General features: G+C 47.8%; 7 protein-coding genes across 7 annotated transcripts; 4 read left to right on the top strand and 3 right to left on the bottom strand.

The window, feature by feature from the left end:
- Positions 1–236: 236 nt before the first annotated feature.
- Positions 237–496, top strand: N7471_001355 (uncharacterized protein; the record flags this gene model as incomplete). Its single annotated transcript, XM_057274076.1, has 2 exons — positions 237–383; positions 440–496. The coding sequence occupies 2 exons, from the start codon at positions 237–239 to the stop codon at positions 494–496; spliced, it is 204 nt and encodes a 67-aa protein (XP_057142255.1).
- Positions 497–936: 440 nt separating this feature from the next.
- On the bottom strand, positions 937–1,366 carry N7471_001354 (DUF427 domain-containing protein; the record flags this gene model as incomplete). The annotated part of the gene is made up of 3 exons (XM_057274075.1): positions 937–971; positions 1,050–1,236; positions 1,286–1,366. The coding sequence occupies 3 exons, from the start codon at positions 1,364–1,366 to the stop codon at positions 937–939; spliced, it is 303 nt and encodes a 100-aa protein (XP_057142254.1).
- Positions 1,367–1,952: 586 nt separating this feature from the next.
- Positions 1,953–3,662, top strand: N7471_001353 (uncharacterized protein; the record flags this gene model as incomplete). Its single annotated transcript, XM_057274074.1, has 4 exons — positions 1,953–2,168; positions 2,223–2,464; positions 2,518–3,357; positions 3,419–3,662. 4 exons carry the CDS (start codon positions 1,953–1,955, stop codon positions 3,660–3,662), a joined length of 1,542 nt encoding a protein of 513 aa, XP_057142253.1.
- Positions 3,663–5,612: 1,950 nt separating this feature from the next.
- Positions 5,613–7,056, bottom strand: N7471_001352 (uncharacterized protein; the record flags this gene model as incomplete). The annotated part of the gene is made up of 3 exons (XM_057274073.1): positions 5,613–6,015; positions 6,066–6,803; positions 6,857–7,056. The coding sequence occupies 3 exons, from the start codon at positions 7,054–7,056 to the stop codon at positions 5,613–5,615; spliced, it is 1,341 nt and encodes a 446-aa protein (XP_057142252.1).
- Positions 7,057–7,727: 671 nt separating this feature from the next.
- N7471_001351 (cytochrome P450) lies at positions 7,728–9,215 on the top strand (the record flags this gene model as incomplete). Its single annotated transcript, XM_057274072.1, has 4 exons — positions 7,728–7,901; positions 7,950–8,109; positions 8,160–8,753; positions 8,806–9,215. The coding sequence occupies 4 exons, from the start codon at positions 7,728–7,730 to the stop codon at positions 9,213–9,215; spliced, it is 1,338 nt and encodes a 445-aa protein (XP_057142251.1).
- An 824-nt stretch (positions 9,216–10,039) lies between these two features.
- On the top strand, positions 10,040–16,960 carry N7471_001350 (type I polyketide synthase; the record flags this gene model as incomplete). The annotated part of the gene is made up of 9 exons (XM_057274071.1): positions 10,040–11,302; positions 11,357–11,710; positions 11,769–12,347; positions 12,406–12,429; positions 12,485–12,603; positions 12,657–12,741; positions 12,801–14,423; positions 14,489–16,834; positions 16,910–16,960. 9 exons carry the CDS (start codon positions 10,040–10,042, stop codon positions 16,958–16,960), a joined length of 6,444 nt encoding a protein of 2,147 aa, XP_057142250.1.
- Positions 16,961–17,343: 383 nt separating this feature from the next.
- On the bottom strand, positions 17,344–18,664 carry N7471_001349 (putative aminotransferase; the record flags this gene model as incomplete). The annotated part of the gene is made up of 3 exons (XM_057274070.1): positions 17,344–18,058; positions 18,115–18,575; positions 18,632–18,664. The coding sequence occupies 3 exons, from the start codon at positions 18,662–18,664 to the stop codon at positions 17,344–17,346; spliced, it is 1,209 nt and encodes a 402-aa protein (XP_057142249.1).
- Positions 18,665–21,629: the final 2,965 nt, after the last annotated feature.

The raw sequence follows: 21,629 nt of genomic DNA, 5'->3' as shown, positions 1-21,629 counted from the left end.
ATGAGAAAGTTTCATCCATCACTGTGTCAATCTCACTTGAAAATGTTTCTAGAAGACGAATACCTCCCTAATGCCATATTTTTGGAGCACATAGCCTACCTGGAGATGATCAGTAGCCTACCTGGAGATGATCAGTTTGAATAATTACACACAGAAACGGGCAAATAATCCCGTGGAGGGTATTCGAGAAACAAACAAAGCCCTAGTACGACATCGAGACGTAAAATCCACGCAATATGATGGTTGTTAAAGATACCCCAGAGAGGGTGGTTTGGATAAATTTTGACCAAGCTAAGAAATACGATGAAGGTCAACTCACTGCCAAACAAAAGGATCTTATTGAGCAGGAGGAAGAGGTTGTCGTTGATTTCACAATATGTCTGGTGAGCTGTGGCCCAAAGATATCTATGGTGAATTTCTTTCTAAGTTTTATCAATAGACAGCTGATCATGAGAAAGGGAAGGCGGATGAATCACGCATCTTTTTCTACGCGTAGTGATACTGTTCTCACACACAATATGACCACCACTTCCCATCTTTGCAACCGCTCAAGAGATCTCACCCTGTTAGATCTCGGTAATAGATGTTGGCATAGCGGTTTAAATACATCTTATTATTTTAATCTAGATATTTATATCCATGTCAAAAGGAGTACAAAAATGCCAGTTCTCCGAAGAGACCAAAGAAGATGCCTAAAAACTCCTAATTGTTGGTACCGGCTGCCAAAAGCTACTATTAGTTCAAAGCTACCAATAGCGAGGAAACCAGCGATACTAGAGATAGCGTAGGGACGTACATCAAAGATTTCTATACATGATTGCCCTAACCCTCATAATGCCGCCGGGGCCGGTCTGCGGAATGAAAAACTTCCAATGCAGCATGCTCACCATTGATGTTCACACACCAATCAACCTTACTACATGCTATTCCTCCTTATCAAGGCTCTTGTGATATCTCGACACTGTTACCATCTGTTTATCCAAAATAGAGTGTGAGATATAGCAAGAAATCGCGACCAAAGACCAACTAAAGGACGAAAAGTGACTTACAAAAAGCAACATGATCCTTGATATCCGCCGCTGCATCGTAGGGTTCCCGGTAATACCATGCTGCATTTTCAAGGGTCTGCCCGTCCACCCTCACATGCCAGTAAGAGGCGTAGCCTTTCCAAGAGCAAAAGGTCGAATGATCGGAGTCTTGCAAAATAGAATCATCGATGATTGCTGAGCGGGGAAACTATATTTGAAGTTAGCCAGTATTGCGAATTGAATATCGGAAAACTTACATAGATGTTGTTCTCCACAGTCTTCCAACTCGCTGTCTCTGCGATGATGCGGTCGCCTACTTTGGCGAGTGCTCGGGGCATGGTGATGGTTCGGGAAAAGGAAGGTGAAGCCGGTTTGGGTTTTGGATTATCGAGTGGCGGAATCTCGAATTTTCAATATAGTACGGCAAATTATATGGGAATTCTCCTATATTGTTGTTCTTGAATACAACTCAACAAAACGGACGTGTGCCATCGGAGAGGGACAGTGCTCACGCTAAGAGCGGGCCAATGCGAATCCCCCGTTGGCGCCATTGCAACCCTCCGATTCAAAGCTCCGACAGCGGATAGGATGGGAACGACCTGCAGGCACCTATCTTACAGCGCCTGGGGATCGAAAAGGCTTAAACTAACAAATCTAGCACTCATATTGCGCGTTGATGGCGCCTTTTTCTCACATGTCACTTTTTCAACTGGGATAGCTTAATGGTGCGAAGACGCGGAAGTAATCTAAGGTTAAGCTAGACTTTTTCGATGGCGCTATAGTGTGCTTGTGCGTTGCTCCATGCGCGCGTCTGGGTGGTTAATATATTGCTTGATGGAAGACATATATTAGAACCATTGAACATGTTCTGAAAAGCTTCACTTTTTGTTTAACACCTGTTACTCGCGAAAGCACAGGCACACCATGCCAGGAACTGAAAAACCTGTCTCCTCGGAGCCAGCCAGCAAAGAAGCTACGAACTATGTCGTCGAATCCAAAGATGTGTTCGATAGTTCCGTCTTTGACCCCGTTTTGGCTAAAAAGCTGGCACTTATCAACACTGCCATCGACAAAATTGGCATGACTCCATTCCAATGGAAGCTTTTCTTCCTCAACGGCTTTGGCTACACGGTTGACTCAGTAAGAGCCTTGCATTCATGGTCAGACAAAAAGACCGCTAACAATATCTTCCAGCTCTTGGTAATATGTCAGTCCATAGCAATGCCTGCAGTTACCATGCAATACGGCAGCCCAGACAAAAGCCTGAAGGGGATTGCCCTGGCGTCCCAAATCGGTCTTCTGGTGGGCGCGGCTATTTGGGGTTTATCGGCAGATATCATCGGTCGCCGACTTGCTTTCAACTCTTCCTTGTTACTGGCGGCGATATTTACAATTATCGCGGGTGGGATGCCCGGATACATTTCGTTCGCGACATTGTTGGTTTTACCCTGCTTCATGCGCCGTAATGGTCTGTTAATGTTATTAATAGGGTTGCGCTCTACTCCGCGGCCGTTGGCGGGAATTACATCCTGGACTCGGTTACTCTCCTGGAATTTCTGCCCGCGAATAAATCCTGGCTGGTGACCTTCATGTCCATTTGGTGGGCAGTGGGATACACCATTACAGGCCTGCTTGCATGGGCATTTATGAGCAACTACACATGTTCCTCTTCTGCTGCGCTAGGGACATGTGCCTACCAAGACAATATGGGATGGCGGTACTTGCATTTCACCATTGGTGGCGTTACGCTCGTGTTGAGCTTATTGCGAGTCCTTTTAATTCGCATCGTGCAAACGCCTCGATGGCTTGTTTCTCAAAATCGTGATGAAGAGGTAATACAGTTCTTGAGAGATTTGTCGGTAAAATATAACCGACAATTTGATCTTACTCTGGAAGAACTCCGCAGCGAAGGGGATGTGAAGAACACGGAAAAGTCAGTCTGGTCCGTGGTCCGGATCAAGGCACACTTCAGTGGTCTCTTTCGAACCAAGCGGTTGACTTGGTCATTCTTGGTGATCATGCTCAACTGGTTCGTGATTGGGATTGTCAGCCCTTTGTATCATGTTTTCCTTCCATATTATCTCAAATCCCAGGGAGTGAAAGTCAATAGCAGCTCCAACTATCTTACTTGGAGAAACTATGCCATCAATCAAGTCGTTGGCCTGGTTGGTCCTGTCATTGCTGGAGTTTTGGTTGAAACCAAACTGTTTGGCCGTCGAGGCACCATGGCTTTGGGCGCACTCTTGACCATGGTTTTACAGTTTGGGTATACCCAAATTAAGACCCCAGCCCAAAACGTCGGCGTGTCTGCTGCCATATCTGCTGCGACGTAAGTGATAAGCTCATTTTTTAACTTTTTTTTCTCATCATGTCTAACTAGCTGGTCACAGGAATATTTATTATGGAACTATGTATGCGTACACTCCGGAGATTTTGCCGTCGGCGCACCGCGCCACTGGGTATGCCATCTGTGTGATATTCAACCGCGTCGGAGGCATTGTCGGAGTTATTGTGGGAAGCTACGCGAACGTCGAAACAACCACGCCTCTTTTCGTCTGTGCTGCTCTGTACGCGCTTCTTATCATTCTCAGCGTGCTACTGCCTTTCGAAAGTCGCGGGAAGAGAGCGCAATAGGCGGAGAAAGTGAAATTGCACGGAAGAGCTGGGAGGGTATGTTAGTGATGGACGAAGGTTTGAGATTGCTTCGTAGAAGATAGACGGTGATACTTCACTTGATTTTCAGGGTGTGAGATAGATAATTAAGTTACGAATAAGCGGAATGTTCAACCTGGCCATTTTCAATCTAGATTGTTAGTAAAAACCAAGAAACCTCAACCAGGGGCAATCAAACATCGATAATAGTTAAATTTGAATTTCCATTTCTCGTATTCAGCTGCAGAATGGCATTGGGGGCTATTATGGCGTCATTCGTATCTTGATAAATCTTTTCAAGATAGGGCGCACATACCTCAACAGTTTCTGCACATACCACTAACCTCTTTGTCCCTGGCCTATGGTATTAGCCTTGAGTTAAATCATATTAACCAGGGAACAGACCAATAAACATTAATATATATCGCATCAATAATGCAATGCGTGATAAAAAATACGATTTAGCTTCATTTGAAACCCGTACCTGTTCAAGCACGACATTCTGTGTGTGGTCAAAGACCTTGCTGTTTATAGCGTCGCAGGGTACCAAGAACAAGAATTTAAAAAAAATGCCAAAGTCATATCCAACACAATTCATTCTGGAATTCCCAGATATATCTGTCTCGATATGAGCGCCCCGAAACCCTCATTGCGGGCCGCGTGCGATAACTGCTACCAAGCCAAAGTAAAATGCGTTCCAACACCATCTGGATGCCAAAGATGTATTAGCTTGTATTCTCCCTGTTTTCACAGTCCCCCCGGTCGACCGGGTCGAGTTCCAATTGCGAGGAATCCTCTATTCAACCCAGAAGCGTCAACCACGTCCACTCCGGTTCAGGGCGAAGAGGACGATGAGCCTGGCGACTTACATCTGTCACTAAAGGGCCTCACTGGCGACGATGTTCTTCCTGAAACGGCAACACTCGATACACCATTGAACGGATGGGTCTCTATGGACCCTCTTTCAATCAGCGAGGCTCTTTATGGAGAGTCAGTTATCGCGTTTCCTGAGTTCGCAACGAGACTACCGTTCTCAACGCCCACCGATCGACAATTTAACGATTTTGGCAATGATAAGAAATCTTGCGCATGCTTTGGATCAACTTTGCAAGCCTTGGAAAAGGCCCAGAGAACTGATCTACAATCTTTGGGCCTGGATGTCGCGCTCCGACATAACAAGGATGCGCTGCTTACAGTCTGCAACTCGATTAAATGCTCTATTTCGCATGACAGCACTACCCGACTCCTCATTCTAATACTTCTTCGAAAATCCCTCAAGCTTTACCAAATACTCTTCCATCTGCGACTCAGTGCGAAGTCTATCAATACACCAGAGATGCATCCCGCGTCAGCCCCATATTCTATACACGTGGCCAATCCGGCTTTATCGATTTCACCTACGTCAAGTGGTCAGTCCGATTATTTCAACCTTTTGGTTCATCCACATGCAGAGAAACACCTCGAAAGTCCACCTCAGGCTACTCGACTTACATTGGGCTCGTACCAGTTAGATGAAGCAGATGAAAGGTCGTTGAAAAAGCAAATCTTTCTTCTTGATGTTGGAAAGGTTCCCCGATTGTTGGAGAGACTCGATCAGAGGGCTTGCAATCTTGATGAGACGGACGGGTTGGACCTTTATAATATGATGCGGAGCTCATTGATAGCTGATTTTCGGGTTGTAATGACAGACATACATTCATAGTATTTTTGAGATAGAATTATAGAACTAACGAGGCGATTTTCATGGAATTTCTTCGTCTGTATACTGAGAGGTACCCGGTACATTCTGCTTTCTATATAATATCGGTCTAAGACAATGTCACTTGAACATATTTTGATCCCATATACCGCTGTCAAGTATCCGTCTAATTCAATTGCCCACACAAAGATGTCATCTACCTACGTCCGTCCACACAGTCTGCGGCTCGAAGCTCAGACTTTGCCTGACTTGAATCCATGCTTGAAGAAGCGAGTGGCATTCATAAACGCCCCGGTTGCAAGTAGTACAATGCCTGTGAAGATTAGAGTTCCTGTAAAGTCCAAGCGCTCTTCTGGATGACTCTCGCTGGATAGAATGGCACCCGCAATGGGAGAGCCGATCAGCACACCCAATGACCCAACAGTGAGAGCCATGCCAACTCGCACACCGATTTGACTGAGATCAGGCGTTAAACCAATGAGAACGGCTGGTGGTAGCGCCATCAAGCCTCCCGAAAAGAAGGAGTACAGGAAGGAAGTGGCGATGAGATTGGCTTGGCTTTTAACTGACACCCAGGCCAGCACGATAATACCAGATATATAGCCACAGGGTACGATGACGTTCAAATTACCGATTCTATGACTGTTAATTTCTGGCTGAATAGCTGAAGGGAAATATAACCTTACTTGTCTGCGATAGCATTGGGTAGCATTCGTCCGATCATGCCTCCTGCATTCATAATGCTCAGGATATAGAATGACAGCTCGGAGTCGACTCCGACGTTAAGCGCATAGCTCTCCGCATAGAAAAACGGAATGAAAAACGCGGTGAATCCCAAAGCCAACCCAACAACAAAGGTCGCGTAGGCAGGATCCTTGAACGCTGCAAAGTCTACCAAAGGGCCCGACCGACGAGGCGGCAATCGTGGTCTGAGCAGGGCAAGTCCGATGCCCAGAGTACCCAGCATGATAAATGCCATAGCGCGAACGGCCCAAGGGAACCCGACTTGCACAATTAGCCGGCGAACAATGATAGGATACAAAATACCGCCAACGCTGCTCCCGCTGGCAGCGATTCCAGTTGCAAGACTGCGTCGAGTCGAAAAGTAAGTGCCTACCAGCGATATGGCGGGCGTGAAAAGACATCCAGATCCAATGCCAACGCAAAGGCCTTGAGCGAGGAAAATCTGATAGTACTTTGTGCTCAGGGAGGTCATCATCATTCCAAACACTTCGAGAAAGATACCCAGTGACAAGACCGGGAAGAAGTACCCAGCATCGAATGCACGTCCGCATAGAACTCCGACGAAAAGAAGCAAGAAGCCTTGAATAGAACCGATCCATGAGATGGCGGAGGGGGTGGACTCAGGTAGGAGTGTTGTTGTATAGTAGGCTTGGAAGATGCCGAATGAGTTTGCAAGTCCCCTAAATTATCAGCACAATTGGTTTTAAACAATCTTAAAGATAATGTCACTCACCAGGTATTCAAAACAAGCAAGAAGCTTCCTGCCACTTGTAGCCATGCTTTACGTCCGCCATTTGGTGGAGGAGGGACCAAAGGACCTGGTGGTGGAGATGGGCTGGCTTCTTTCTCTCCTTCCGCATCAGACGGTTGGGTGCTGTTTGCCTCAATATCGGGAATTTTAATTGACAGCTTGTCTTCAACAGAGTCGGCCATTCCTTTTTTTGTCTTCAATGCTGAGTTGCTGTGTTCGGTCGGGAAGTTGAGAATGCGGGATGGGATAATGAGTTGAACTACAATCCGAAGAAATATATCGAGAAAGGTCCCGCAATTACGTTTCCCAACACAACAGGGGAAATACGATGTCACAAATGATTGCATGAATGTTATCATCAGGATTCTTCATCGTCTGCATCAGCAAAAGCCCAAAATAGCGTTTGTAGGGCTCCTGAGTAGAGGAAACTCTATCTTGTGAATCGCGAGAGGCCAAAGCGAGGCGATCATCCATTCATTCCTCCATGGGGAATTGTGGCGCTCGAGACAAACATGGCGAGTATCACGGCAAAAGAAACAAACAGAGTATACTGGGTATACTAAGTATACATCAAGTGACTCCCCGATTGACATGCATTCGATTCTTCTGCAATTGAGATCAACATGGCTATCGTGAGAGATCCAACAGTTGGGGCTTTCCTCCAGGGCAACTGGCCAATTTTAGTATTGGTATCTGTCGCTATTACCATTGGCATCCGATTGATCCCTCGTAGGGCCAATGTTCCTGTCTATAGTAGGTATTCGGGCTGGCGAGGTCGCTGGAAAGACTCGTTGCACTATCTTCACGACAGTGCTGGAACGTTGAGAGCTGGCTATGAAAAGGTAACTTCAAAATGTCGTCGCAGAAAATCGATACTCACCAGCCATCAATTCAGTTCTCTCGCCATGGACAGTTCTTTCAACTTCGGACGCCCATTCGGTGGATTGTAGTTGTGCCGCCTAAACTTGTGGATGAGATTCGTACCGCACCCCCAACGCATTTGAGTGCTAAAGAGTCGGCAAACGATGTGAGTAGAGCCTACAGAATGAGGGAACTCAGCTCACCAAAGTGTCAGGTGCTTCAAACTAGATACACAGTGTCCCCAATCGTCGAGGCAGAGAAATTTCATTTCCACATTGTCAAGACACATCTCACGCCCAACCTGGAGAACAAAATCGATGATATTCGCGACGAAATCAAATTGTCGTTTGGTGACGAGATAGGAAACCCAACCGGTGAGATTCCAGACCCCGTCAACCAAAGGCCTTTTCTCATCCTTATGTAGATTGGACGGCGGTCGTGATGTCTAGAGCAGCTCATCGGATCGCAACCCGAACTGCCAATAGACTACTCGTCGGGGCACCGTTGTGTCGGAATGAGGAGTATCTCGATATGTCCATCAAGTATACGATAGATGTATTTGGAGGAGCTGACAAGCTTCGCGCGTGGCCTAAGTTCCTTCGTTCAACAGTCACACAGTTTGTGACCAACGTCAAGGAACGGCAGCGGGTAGCTCGAAAACATCTCATCCCGTACATCAAAGCTCGATTACAGGAAGAAAGTGATGGATTTATCGAGAAGCCTCCTGTTGATTCCCTTCAATGGGTCATGGACGCGGCACCAAATTCCGGCGAAAGAGACCCAGAGCGGCTGATGTTTCGTCTATTGCACTTGAATGTGGCGGCAGTGCATACAACCAGTGTCACTTATCTCAACGCCATGTTGGATTTGGCCTTCCATACTGAAATTCATGAAGAGCTGCGAACCGAGATTGATAGCGCAGTCCAGGAGCACGGATGGTCGGGGCGAGCATTGAGTCAAATGCGGAAGCTCGACAGCTTTTTGACTGAAAGCCAGAGGCTTTCACCTCTTGCCAGCTGTGAGTTTCATATTTCTGGATCAAAATTCACAGCTAACATCTTATTTTCCAGCCCAACTGACTCGCGCGGTGATACAAGACTTTACATTCTCTGACGGCACCACAGTCCCTAAAGGCTCCTACGTCCTGGCACCAATGTATGCGATGTATTTGGATAACGATATCTATCACGATGCATCGACCTTTGATGCGTTCCGCTTTTCTAAGCTTCGAGAGCAGCCCGGCCACGAAAATCGACACCAGTTTGTGACTACATCTCCGACACACATCAACTTTGGACATGGCAAGCATGCATGTCCTGGACGCTTCTTTGCAGCACAGGAGATAAAACTATTGTTGGCTCATGCTTTGCAGGAATATGATATACGACTTGAAGATCCAACTACGCTGCCTGAGGGTTCTTGGTTTGATCGTTCTCGAAAGCCTAACCAAACCGCGCGTGTTCTTTTCCGCGGTCGTTAAGATTTGTAACCCGATGCTGCTGGTCCTTTTGACGTTCTTTGCCTTAGATTGACTTTCGGTGTTTTCCGCTTCTAGAGAGATATTATTCCAAGTTACAGCAAATTGAAACATTTTTTGTTCTAAGTCATTGTGTATACGTAGATCCTAAATGCTTTTACGGGAAACCACTGGCCCCTACAACCAGTGCCTTAGTATGTAATCGACTGAGTATTTCTGTAGGCAGGGTACACCTCAAAATAGAATAGGAAGACCTTTGTGCAAGAAACTCAAATATCGGCCCGAAGGGAACTTCAGGGAACGTACGGATAAGATTCGACACGGACGAAGAGTAGATTCCGATCAAAATTAGACTTTCGGAGGATTTAAACGCCTCGTTTCATCTCCTGTTATTTACCTCATGCTATCCTCCGATACCATCATCAAGCAGTGAAATTACGGCCCCTCTTTCAGGCAGAGGCAATGACACAAGCGAGGCGTAAGATCGTGCGACACGTGGATGAGGTGATAGGATCTATTTGCAACGAAAGCGCTGTCTATACGATTCCTTGCCCCTGGAGGTTGGCTTGACAGGTATTCTAGACCTCATTGTGAAGAACGGAGAGAATGCAATCGAAAGGGCGTATGGCGCAAGGTAGTCCAATGCACAGAATACGAGCTTTGGACTCGAGATGAAAATCAAAGCTAAGAGATAACGATGATAGTTGTGCCGACGGCCAATGTTGCTGATACTCTATTATAAAGCCCAGCGTATGGCCTAAGATCAATTAGGAGCTGAACCACCAGCATCAATACCCTCATCATATTTTGTACATTTTGCACATACCATGCGTCGGCCAAATCAAACACAAGAATGTCACCTGGTTCTCCTCGGGGACCAAGTGGCCAATGTTTCTTCGCTGGCGAAGAGACTATTGTTAGACGCCCCCCAGAGTGTTGCTCAGAGCGATTTTGTTCGAGATGTGAGCACCACGCTGAGCCTCTTAAGTGATCGACTTCGTCCGTTTCATCGGGAACACCTACCACGCTTTGATACTATCCATAATCTCGCAACTATATATCACGAAAGCAATGGGGCGTGTCATCCTGCCATCTCCAGTACTCTTCTGGCCATTGTTCAGTTCTTGCAACTATTTAGATATTATGAAGCAAGGGCTCGTCAACCCGAGAATCACGACGAAATCTCAGTCGTTGGTCTCTGCACCGGATCCCTGGTTGCTGCAGCATATGCTTGCTGCGCATCACTTGACGATCTCAAAGCTCTGGCTGTGCCTACAGTTTCCATCGCCTTTCAGATGGGGTTGCAGGTAGCAACTGCCAGCAGTATGCTGCATGAGCAGGGTACAACACTGGAAAGCTGGTCAACGGCCATCTCGAAAATGAGCGAGGATGAAGTACTTTCGGCTCTTAAGGTCTATGACGCCGGCGGTCTTTTATCTCTCCGCCATCGATGTTTTATCAGTGCCATTGGCCTCAACGGTGTCACAGTCAGTGGATCACCACCTGCCTTGCGTCAGTTCACGGAAAGCTTGACCGAGTCTGATCCCAGCAAGAGGGTGAGAGAGCTCCCGATCTACGGAGCATACCATGCTTCACACATACACGGAGTGTTGGACTTTCCCAGTTTCCTCAACCGAGCGGGTGTCAACCCGGAATTTTTGGCTAGCTTCCCAATGCGGAAGACTCTCCTTTGTCCTTTGACAGGAAGGCCGGTCGATGCTCCAAACTCTCTTGGTTTGTTTAAGAGTGTCGTACATCACACATTACAAGCACCATTGCGCTTCGACCTGGTGGCTGACGAATTAGTCGCCCAAATCAAAGCAAATGGCACCACCTCCGTGGGATTGCATGTGGTTGGACCAAATACAGCGGCCGAGGGCCTTGCATCGGCACTTAGGTCGAGAACGGAAGCTGCCGTCGTTACTCGGGATTTGATCACACTTGATTCCCGGAAGGACCAGTTTCAGCCATCGGGAGCATACAACAATGCCCCCCTTGCTATCGTTGGTGTGTCGGGTCGATTCCCTGGCGCAGAAAGTGTTGAAGAGTTGTGGAGTATTTTGGAGGCCGGTCTTGACATGCATCGAGTGGTAAGCACACCTCGCCGTCAGTCACATTGATGAGGCGCTGATGGGTCAAGGTAGATTCCTAAAGACCGATTCGATGCTGAGAAGCATGTAGACCCGAACGGTAAGGCAAAGAACACCAGTTGGACACCATACGGCTGCTTCATTGACCGACCTGGGGACTTCGATCCTCGATTTTTCAACATGTCCCCAAAAGAAGCCCTGCAGACGGATCCCATGCAACGATTGGCTCTTGTTACAGCTTATGAGGCATTGGAAATGTCCGGATATGTTCCCAACAGAACACGATCAACGGCTTTGAATCGCATTGGAACCTTCTATGGCCAGACTAGTGATGACTACCGTGATGTGAACTCATCACAGGATATTGGAACTTATTTCATCACTGGTGGAATTCGCGCATTTGGACCTGTAAGTGTCCGAATACTTATTCCTTGCTTCTACCTTTCAAGATGACTCACTCTTTCAGGGACGAATCAATTACTATTTCAAATTCGAGGGCCCAAGCTTCAACGTCGATACTGCCTGTTCCTCCAGCTTGGCCGCAATTCAGCTTGGATGTACGTCTCTCTGGAGCGGTGATTGTGACACAGCAGTAGCCGGTGGATTGAGCGTGCTCACATCGCCCGACCTCTTCTCGGGCTTGAGTCGAGGCCAGTTCCTCTCGAAAACCGGGTCATGCAAGACATTTGACAATGATGCCGACGGCTATTGTCGCGCAGATGGCGTCGGAACAGTTGTCATTAAAAGGCTTTGTGACGCTGAGCTCGACAATGACAATGTTCTTGCAGTGATTCTCGGTGCTGCTACGAACCATTCGGCACAGGCAATCAGCATTACGCACCCACATGCTGGAACACAGTCTAACTTGTATCGTGAGATTCTTCAGCAGTCAGGTGTGGACCCTTTCGATGTTGGTTATGTTGAGATGCATGGCACTGGGACGCAGGCCGGTGATGGAACAGAGATGCGCTCAGTGACGGATGTATTTGCTCCTGCTCGTCCTGCCCGACCAGCAAATAATCCATTGTATGTGGGGGCTATCAAGGTGAGTCGATCCAATTCTCATATTGGTGGTTGAATCTGATAATAACTCCGTAATTCAGGCAAACATAGGGCATGGAGAAGCTGTAAGCACTGCGCCATTCTTCCATTTTTATTCGAGGAAGGCTAATTCGACTACAGTCATCTGGAGTCGCATCCTTGATAAAGTCCATCCTGATGTTCAAGAAAGGGGTTATTCCACCACATGTTGGGATCAAAAATGAGATCAACAAGGGGTTTCCAGATCTCGAAGCAAGAAAGTAAGACTTTCCTTGACAATATTTACATGGCCATCTCTGACATTTTCTGACAGTGTCCGAATCGCGACGGCCAAAACCCCCTTGCCGGCACCTAGAGGCCCGAAGCGAACGGTGCTCGTCAATAATTTCAGCGCCGCTGTAAGTTCCTCTACTGAAATACAGAAAGAGTCACATATGCTGACCACAAAATTAAACAGGGTGGCAATACTGCACTGTTGATTCAAGAACCCCCCAAGCCCGGTGCCCGCGAGGAAGAGGACCTTCGTCCCTCGCACGCAGTCACAGTCTCCGGGCATACAGCGTTGGCGTTGAAGAACAACCTGGAAAGACTGATCGCATACACCATCAGCGACCCAGATATCTCGCCAGGAGACTTGAGCTATACGACAACTGCTCGTCGAACCCATTACCCTTTTCGAGTAACAGTCGCTGAGCCGACCATTGAACGAATCCGAGTGGCTCTGCAAAACAAACAGGGACTGGCTCCATATAACTCACTTCTGTCAAGCCACAAACTCTCAGTGATCTTTTTGTTCACTGGCCAGGGTGCAACCTATGCTGCCCTGGCTCAGGAGCTGCACGCAACGTCGACTCAATTCCGCGCTGATATCTCGCTATTTGACGGGATTGCAAGGCAGCAAGGATACCCGTCTTTCATTCCCCTGGTTGATGGGACGGTCTCCGATATCAATCAGCTATCGGCTATTCAAACCCAGGTCGGACTAGTGTCCATTCAAATTGCGCTCGCTCGTCTGTGGCGCTCATGGGGGGTAAAGCCCACTGCAGTCATCGGTCACAGCCTCGGTGAGTACGCGGCTCTTCAAGTGGCTGGTGTCCTTTCTATCAGCGATGCCATTTTCCTCGTTGGCCACCGGGCGCGTCTGCTAGAGACTCACTGTCAGCCGTATACCCAATCTATGCTGGCCGTATCAGAATCATCAGCTGTTGTTGGGGGGCTGCTGTCCACTTTCTCTGAAGAAGTTGAAATTGCTTGCTCCAACAGTCTCCGGGAAACCGTCTTTGCCGGCAAAAGAGAAGTGATCGATAAGTTGGAGGTGCATTTATCTGGAGCAAACATTCGTTGTACTAAGCTGCAAGTTCCTTTTGCGTTCCACACGGCCCAGGTCGATCCCATTCTTGATAACCTAGAAGAGGTTGCCAAGGCGATTAATTTCGGTGCGCCGCAAATTACTATCTTGAGCTCTTATCTTGGCCGTCCTCTCGCTGCGGATGAACGAATTGATGCGAATTATATTCGCCAACACTGCCGGCACACGGTCCAATTTGCCAATGCTGTGCAGTCATCGCAAGATCAGGGCCTGGTCAATGAAGCCTCGGTGTTTATTGAGATCGGCCCGCATCCAATTTGTCTGGGCATGATTCGAGGTGTATTGGGCGACACACATCTCAAGGTTCCAACATTGAAGCGAAAGGAGAAGCCATGGAAAATAATCGTGAGCGGTCTAGCTTCCTTGCATGACCAGGGATTCTCGATAAACTGGTCCGAGTATCACCGCGATTTCGACCACACGCATCGCCTTCTCTCTCTTCCTTCCTATGCCTTTGACAACAAGCGATACTGGCAGGAATACCGGAATGACTGGACGCTGCGCAAGGGGGATGCTTTGCCCACCATTCAACCCTCCGAGCACGAAGTTGAACCATCTCCGAAGAAGCTGACAAGCTCTGTTCATCGGGTCGTGGAAGAGAACTATAATGGATCTGATCCGATCACGGTTTTCGAAACTGATCTCTGGGATCCCCAAATTCACGCCGCCGTTAGTGGACATCGTGTCAATGGTTCCGCTCTTTGTCCATCTGTCAGTCAATCCTCTCTTTGAACAAACTCCCAAACAAAATGGCAATAACTAATATGGATACATAGTCCATCTACGCAGATGTTGCTCAGACTATCGCCTATCACATCCAGCAGCAGAGTCAAGCCGGTATTAAATTGCCCGGTCTAAACGTCACTGGTATGGAGGTAACACAGCCATTGATTATTAAGTCGCCCAGACAACTCGAGAATCGCATCTTGCGAGTGATTGCACACGTCGACAAAACATCGCAGCAAGTACGTCTTGAATATACTTCTACTGCCTTAGGGCAAAAGGCAGTAACCAAGCATGCCAATTGTGTTGTCGAGTATGGCTCGCCAGAAAAGTGGCTTCGACGTTGGTCGCATAGCCTTCATTTGGTACAAGGACACATCAAGGAACTGGAAAACAAGGCGAATCTGGGAGAAATTAATAAAGTCACCAGTCGTCTGGCGTATCGACTTTTCAGCAGCCTGGTGGACTATGCGCCTGAGTACCAACGAATGAGTCAGGTTCTCCTGGCGAGCAATCTTTATGAAGCTTCCGCCACGGTCAGCCTGGATGAGCGGGGCAATGACGCCTCGTTCCAATGCAGTCCTTACTGGATTGATTCTTTGGCCCACCTGTCAGGATTTGTCATGAATGGCAATGAGAACATCAACTACCAGGATGCTGTTTACATATCTCATGGATGGGAGAGTATGCGCTTTGCCAAGAACCTCGTTTCTGGTGGTCAATACCAAACCTACGTTCGAATGTTACCGGTTGATAAAACGATGTTTGGGGGCGACGTCTGGATTTTGCACGAGGGAGAAATTGTCGGTGTGATCGAAGATCTTCGATTCCAACGCGTCCCACGAAGCATTCTTGATATGCTTCTCCCGCCGGTTGGAGTGAATGCCGCCAAAGAGACCGCCAAACAAGTCGCACCGAACAAGAAACATTCGCAACCGGTTATTCCAAAGGCTCAAGCTCCACTCACGCAGGTCAATAGCAACACAACCAAGAAGGTCAAACGACAATCTAAACAGTCAGCTAACTCCCTGCTCGACTTGATCGCCGGAGAGCTTGGTCTAGCGGCATCCGAAATATCTCCCAGCGATAACCTGAGTGAGCTCGGAGTTGACTCCCTCATGGCTTTGACACTGGTTAGCCGACTTCGCGAGGAGATGGACCTTGATATTACCCACAGCAGGTTTCTTGAACTGTCTACCATCTCTCAACTTTTGGATTCTTTGAATGAGGTGCCAAATGCTGTCTCGAACGATCTAGTGGGCGAGAGCCCCTTGAATGATCAGGCTGCTGCTCACTACAGCTCTTCTCCAAGTTCAGGATCTTCTTTTGTTGAGGTCATCACACCAGATAACTCAGCCGACGATGCCTTACATCTCGTGAGACACATCATCCTGGAAGAGACCGGTCTCTCTGAGGATGAGCTAGAAGTAACCGCAGACCTTGCCTCTTTGGGAATCGATTCTTTGATGAGCCTGACCGTCCTAGGGAAGCTTCGAGAAGAGGGCGTTGAACTCCCTATGGATTTTTTCCTGCATCACACGACAATGAACGAGGTTTCACTGGCTCTGGCTAGCGGCAACGATGTTCCGCGGCCCGAAGACATTTTGCCGCCCACTGATTCGAAAAGCCCTGAAGCAAAGTCTATTCTTCTCCAGAGACGGTCTAACCCAGCAAGCAGCAAAACCCTGTTTTTGTTTCCCGATGGGTCAGGATCCCCGGCGTCCTATGCGGGACTAGAACAGCTTCACGCGGACTTTGATGTTTATGGTCTAATCTGCCCTTTCGTCAACGATCCGGATCTCTACACCAACGGTATCGAGGACGTCGTTAAATTATATTTGTCTACAATCAGAAGGAACACTCCTTCGGGTCCATACCATCTTGGTGGCTGGTCTGTTGGTGGTGTTCTTGCGTATGAAGCATCCAAACAACTTATAGACGCTGGCGAGAGAGTGCACGACCTGGTTCTTATCGATTCACCATGTCCCACAGTTCTATCACCCATGTCTACTTCTCTTATCGAGTTTCTCAGTTCTCTCGGCGTGCTGGGCCAAACTCAAACTGATGGCTCCGCACTTCCAGATTCAAAGCGCCGACTTCTTGACCACTTTGACGCGACTGTCAAGAACCTAGGTGTCTACGATCCAACTCGCTCCCCAGGATCGGTTGGTTCATCGCCTCGGACATCCATTATATGGGCTCAAGAAGGTGTGTGTGATGGATTGAATGACCCAAGGCGGAAAGCAAACCCTTCACTAGCTGCCGATGCCACTGCGAGCTGGATTCTAGACCAACGCACTGATTCCGGCCCCCGAGGATGGGAATCCCTTCTATCGACCAACAACATTTCCTCCTTCTCTGTCCCCGGGAATCATTTCAGCATGATGCAACCTTCAAATGTGAGTATTCTCCCTTCCCCAGTACTTGTTTGAAGACTCTTTGTCATCTTCCCAATGCTAACTTACGGTTTGTAGATTGGAGAGCTCTCCAAGAAGTTGAAGTTCATTCTAGCTTCCGCCAAATAGCAGATGCCGGTCATCTGTTATTTCTAATAGATTGGATTACTTGGGGAACTTGGGTGTCAGATAGTTTGATTTTACTTGTCTATAGATTTCGTTTTCTTGAATACGTGGCTCTTTTAATCCATATCCAGGGGTTTCCTGTAGCCTGAGTAAGAGTATTTCTTACGTTAACAAGCAGAGAATACACGGTACTAGTAAATTCGACACGTATTGTAACAATGTCTCGCTACAGACATATCCATTTCTACGCCAATCTTTAAACCGATTATTCACTTCTTTAACTCTTTTTGACTCTTCGAATACTCCCAAATGCCCAAGTCACCATTTCCGGCTTGGATAGTATCATGAATCAAATCAAATGCCTGAACATTGTCTACATAGTTATCCTAAGCTAGCGGCAGCTTCTCATACTCATCACGCATGAACTGTCTCAGAGTGTTCAATCCATCAACTATCACCAGGTTATCCTGGACATAGCCTAATCTGACATATCCGCGGAAATCCACCCCACCCCCAAAGCACTGGCTCCCAGGGACCAGCATCACCCCGGTCATTTCCTGGAGTCGCTGGCAGAACACGACATCGTCAATTGCCCTACCTTCCCTGTCAACGAATTTAATGAACGCAGTCGTTCCGGCCATTGGCTTTGTCCATTTCATAGCCCAGTTGTACTCTTCGATGAATGCTTCAAGGACATCAAGATTCTGCCGAGACAGGCGAAGATTGCGCTGCAACAGGTTTTCCACGCACGGATTGGACAACGCATGAGCTGCCACGCTGTCATCGATTTGGCTAACCGATATCAGGGTATAATCACGAGCAGAGGCACAAGCTTCGATAATCTCAGGATTCGGCGACGCAATCCAACCCAATCGGATCCCGGCCAAGCTGAAAGCTTTGGACATGGAACCCGTTGCAACGACATTCTCATACCCAAATTCGAGAATAGACGGAGGAACCTCTTGATCGGAGTCGAGAGAATGGAACAGAGGCCGATAAACCTCATCGGAATGAATCAGGATGCCATGCTCACGCGCGATATCCACAATCCCCTGTAATTCATCCCGACGAAGAATCGCGCCAGTGGGATTCTGGGGGTTGCTATAGACTCCAATCAGTACACATCCAGTCAATAAACCACCAGAAGCCATACGTACTTTAGAATAATCATCTTCGTGTTCGGCTTAATCAAAGACCTCAACTTCTCCAAATCCATCCCCCACCCATTCTCCTCATCCGACAGCCATAGACTAACCTCCGCCCCGAAAGATTCAGGAACAGAGTATAATTGCTGATAGGTCGGATACTGACAAATAACATGATCCTCCGGCCCGACATGAGTATAAAGCGCCAAGAAATTAGCCTGGATGGCACCGTTTGTGACGAGGACTCGATCAGCAGAGACGGGGCTGGCCTCGGTGGATCCAGATTGCGAATACAAGTTCGCGATATTGGTTCTCAGCGCCTCGGATCCCCTGATTGCGCCGTAGACTTGCTTCTGCGTGTAGTCTACCAGATCCTTTTTTGGGGACAGGGCTAGCAGGTCGTTGAGGGAGATGGATGCGCAGCATGTTTCGGCGAGGTTGTGCTTTGCACTGGTTTCGTAGAGGTCCATCCACTTTGGGGTGTTAGTTTCTGTGTAATTAGGCAGAATGGGGCTGGAGGGTTGCTTACTTGCTCCACGGCGAACGCGTTGATTCGGACCATTTTGGGCAGGGAAAGGTATTGAAAATAGGGGGAGTTTGGGAGATGAAAGAAGAGTAAAGAATTTTGAGACTCGGATGATGGATTTTGATAAAATTTATATACATCGTACCTGGTATTGTTGGAGACTGGATGTGGATGATGTGATTGGCTGGATCGCATATATGGCCCGGTTAGGTAATATGGGGGCCCTGGTCTACCGGACCGCGAAGTCGCTGCAAATTGGTACAGCATGGATCGAAATCAGATTCACCGCCTACACACAGAGATTCTTTCTTAACCCCTCTTTTGAAACTGCGCTATACCTATTACAGTTAATCAACCCCTGAACCCCTTTCTTGGCAGTATTCCAGTACGGCTGTAAATAACAGCGTAAAAATAGCATCCGTATTAAGCTTGTATGGTCTCCGGGGTTTCTAGAGCGTTGATCATGCAAACAAGGCAAACAGAAGGCAATTCTCCTTGTCAGTGTGGTTATCTGGCCTGAATTCGACTTCTCCCCTCTATCAACTACTCAGCATCCGCAGGAGTGACCACTGTGAAAGAACGACGTGTATAGAGGCGACATTGGTTTGGTGAACGCTTTCCTATACGTTGTGTAACAATGCTGGCATTCTGATTGGGGCCTGTACCCGCCAGACTGCGTGTCCGAAATCGTGCTGACGTTAGAATCGGTAGAACCGTTAGAACAGCGACGATGACTGTTGACTCGTATTGCAACGGTAATGATCTTCGATCCTCCTATGAGCTAGAAGCGTCGGACCAGGATTTGCAATATGCCCCCACTCCAGGATACTTCGGTTGCACACCTGAGCCACGATGCGGGCTTAGTCCTTCCCCCGGCTATTCCACCCAGAACGGTCTCGCAGAGTTATGCCAAGTCGACGCGGAAAAACCCAAACTACTCCAGCTCTCCGAGTGGGACGAGGAATTACAAAATGATGAGCTTCCGGCAAGCTGCATCCAGTATATGTTAGAGTGGAAGGTTATGCTGAATAGGAAGGTCATCTCACGAGACACAGAAGAGGACGTAGCCCTGACTCCGAGTGCCTACTGGCCGGTCAACTTGAGGCCCAAGTTGGAGAAGTTGCTAGAAGGGAAAACCTCCCGTGCCGGGAGGGTAAGGTCGGATGATACCTCGATCGTTGTGTCGGTCAACGATCGTTCCCAACGCGACCTGACGAAGCGATTTGAGAATCTCAACATCGATTGGACCGCTGTGGAAAAAGAGCTGCTTAGATGGGGGGAACTCTTTTGTCGAGGTAAGAAACTGAGGCTAAGTATTACCTTTAAATACGTTGAGGATGACCGCCTCCCCGGAAATACCTCGGGAAGGGTTGAGAAAAGAGGACGGTCATCTGTTACTAAAAGAATGCTCAACGAGCGATATGCCCAACTGGATGCCGAAGAAAATGCTTCTGGGGAAGAGTCTGTCTGGCGGAGTGTTTACAACCTGATGCGTTGTCCTTCCTCATCATGCCATCTAGGCCGATATTGCTGGCAAGACCCTCACGGGAAAAAACACTATGGACTGAGAACCCATCATTTAAAACGTCTAATTGCCTTTGTGGAGAAAGGGGGACCGTGCAATCCCATGACGACGTCCCAGACAATATTCGTGAAGACTTATATATGGAAGAGCGACACAGACTGGAGAGTCAACAATCCAGAAATAACAAGATGACTGACACCCCGGGAAGTTGTCCTCCTATAAATTTTAACTTTAATGGGGTACAACCTTCCCCTCAACCAGAGGCGCTCAATTCACTCGCAACCCCAGCAATGCTTCCGTCACCAAATGGCCTATCCAGTGACGACTTTAACATCCTTGGACTTCGAGATGAGGCTGTTCAGGAGTACAGCGCTTGGCATGAAACAAATGTCGGTGATGACAATTTGAAAGCCCAATTTCGAGGAGCGCGCGATGTTGCTCTGGCAAATGGTCTAGATCTTCAACTGATATATGAGGACCAAAACCCATCGTTTTTTATCGATAAAGGGATCGTGGTAGGTATTGCTCGCCAGTTTGTAAGAGATATCGTCAAATGGGTTCGGAGCGTGAGGAATGTCAATAGAGAAGAGGGCGCAGGCAGCTCTCTGAGGGCGTGCAGTGGCGCTCGTTTAGACGTTATATTTATTATTGAATTACCTGTGCTTCATAATTTAAATCTACCCCTTTAATAAACTTCTTTAGTAAAGCGTAGAATGAGGCGTACGTAGAATGATTAGGACATAAAGTAGGTTTGGTAAGCTCATGATAAGATTCAACGCCAGGCTGTTTTAAATCTAACGACAACTATCTTCAATATCCACACCAGAATGTCTAAAATGGCCTAAAGCGCTTTTTGCTTTCGTGATCCAACAACTTCGATACACCATTCGAGAAAAGTTGGAAACCCTTGTTCTAGGTCTTCTTCATACCGCACCCAGCTCCGTCTAATAAATGCTTTTAACTCGGAGAAGAACTCCTCGATCGGATTCAAGTCAGGGGCGTAAGGTGGTAAGTATACTAGCTTTACTCCTGCATCGGCGCACATCTCTTTTATACGATCAGAGTGATGCAAAGATGCGTTATCCATAATTAGGACGGATTTTGGCTCAGGCCACCTTCCACAATGCCTCAGCAGCTGGTCAATAAAATCTTCGAATAGAGCAGCATCGGTGGAGCCTTGAAAACCCCGAGAGAGCACGATTCCATCCTGAGAATATGCAGGCAGTATCTGGTAGCGCTGATCACGATGGAAGTTGGCTACCTGCAATGGTGCTACGCCTAACGGAGACCAGCCTGTCCGTCTGAACCCAATTCGCTTATCACATCCAGATTCATCCACATAGACGAAGTGATACGACTGAAAATCCGATAGGTTATGTAGGTAGAAGTCTCTCGAGTCGGGACTCTGCTCCTTTGCTCTCTGTCGAGCCACCTTCTTTGACCAACCGACCGAAGCGAGAGCTCGCTTGATACTGG

Source organism: Penicillium samsonianum, assembly GCF_028829775.1.
Source record: "Penicillium samsonianum strain IBT 33392 chromosome Unknown utg000001l_segment0_segment0, whole genome shotgun sequence".
Lineage (NCBI taxonomy): Eukaryota > Fungi > Ascomycota > Eurotiomycetes > Eurotiales > Aspergillaceae > Penicillium > Penicillium samsonianum.
Note: the sequence above shows the minus strand (reverse complement) of the source record. Positions and strands in the feature narration are given on the sequence as shown.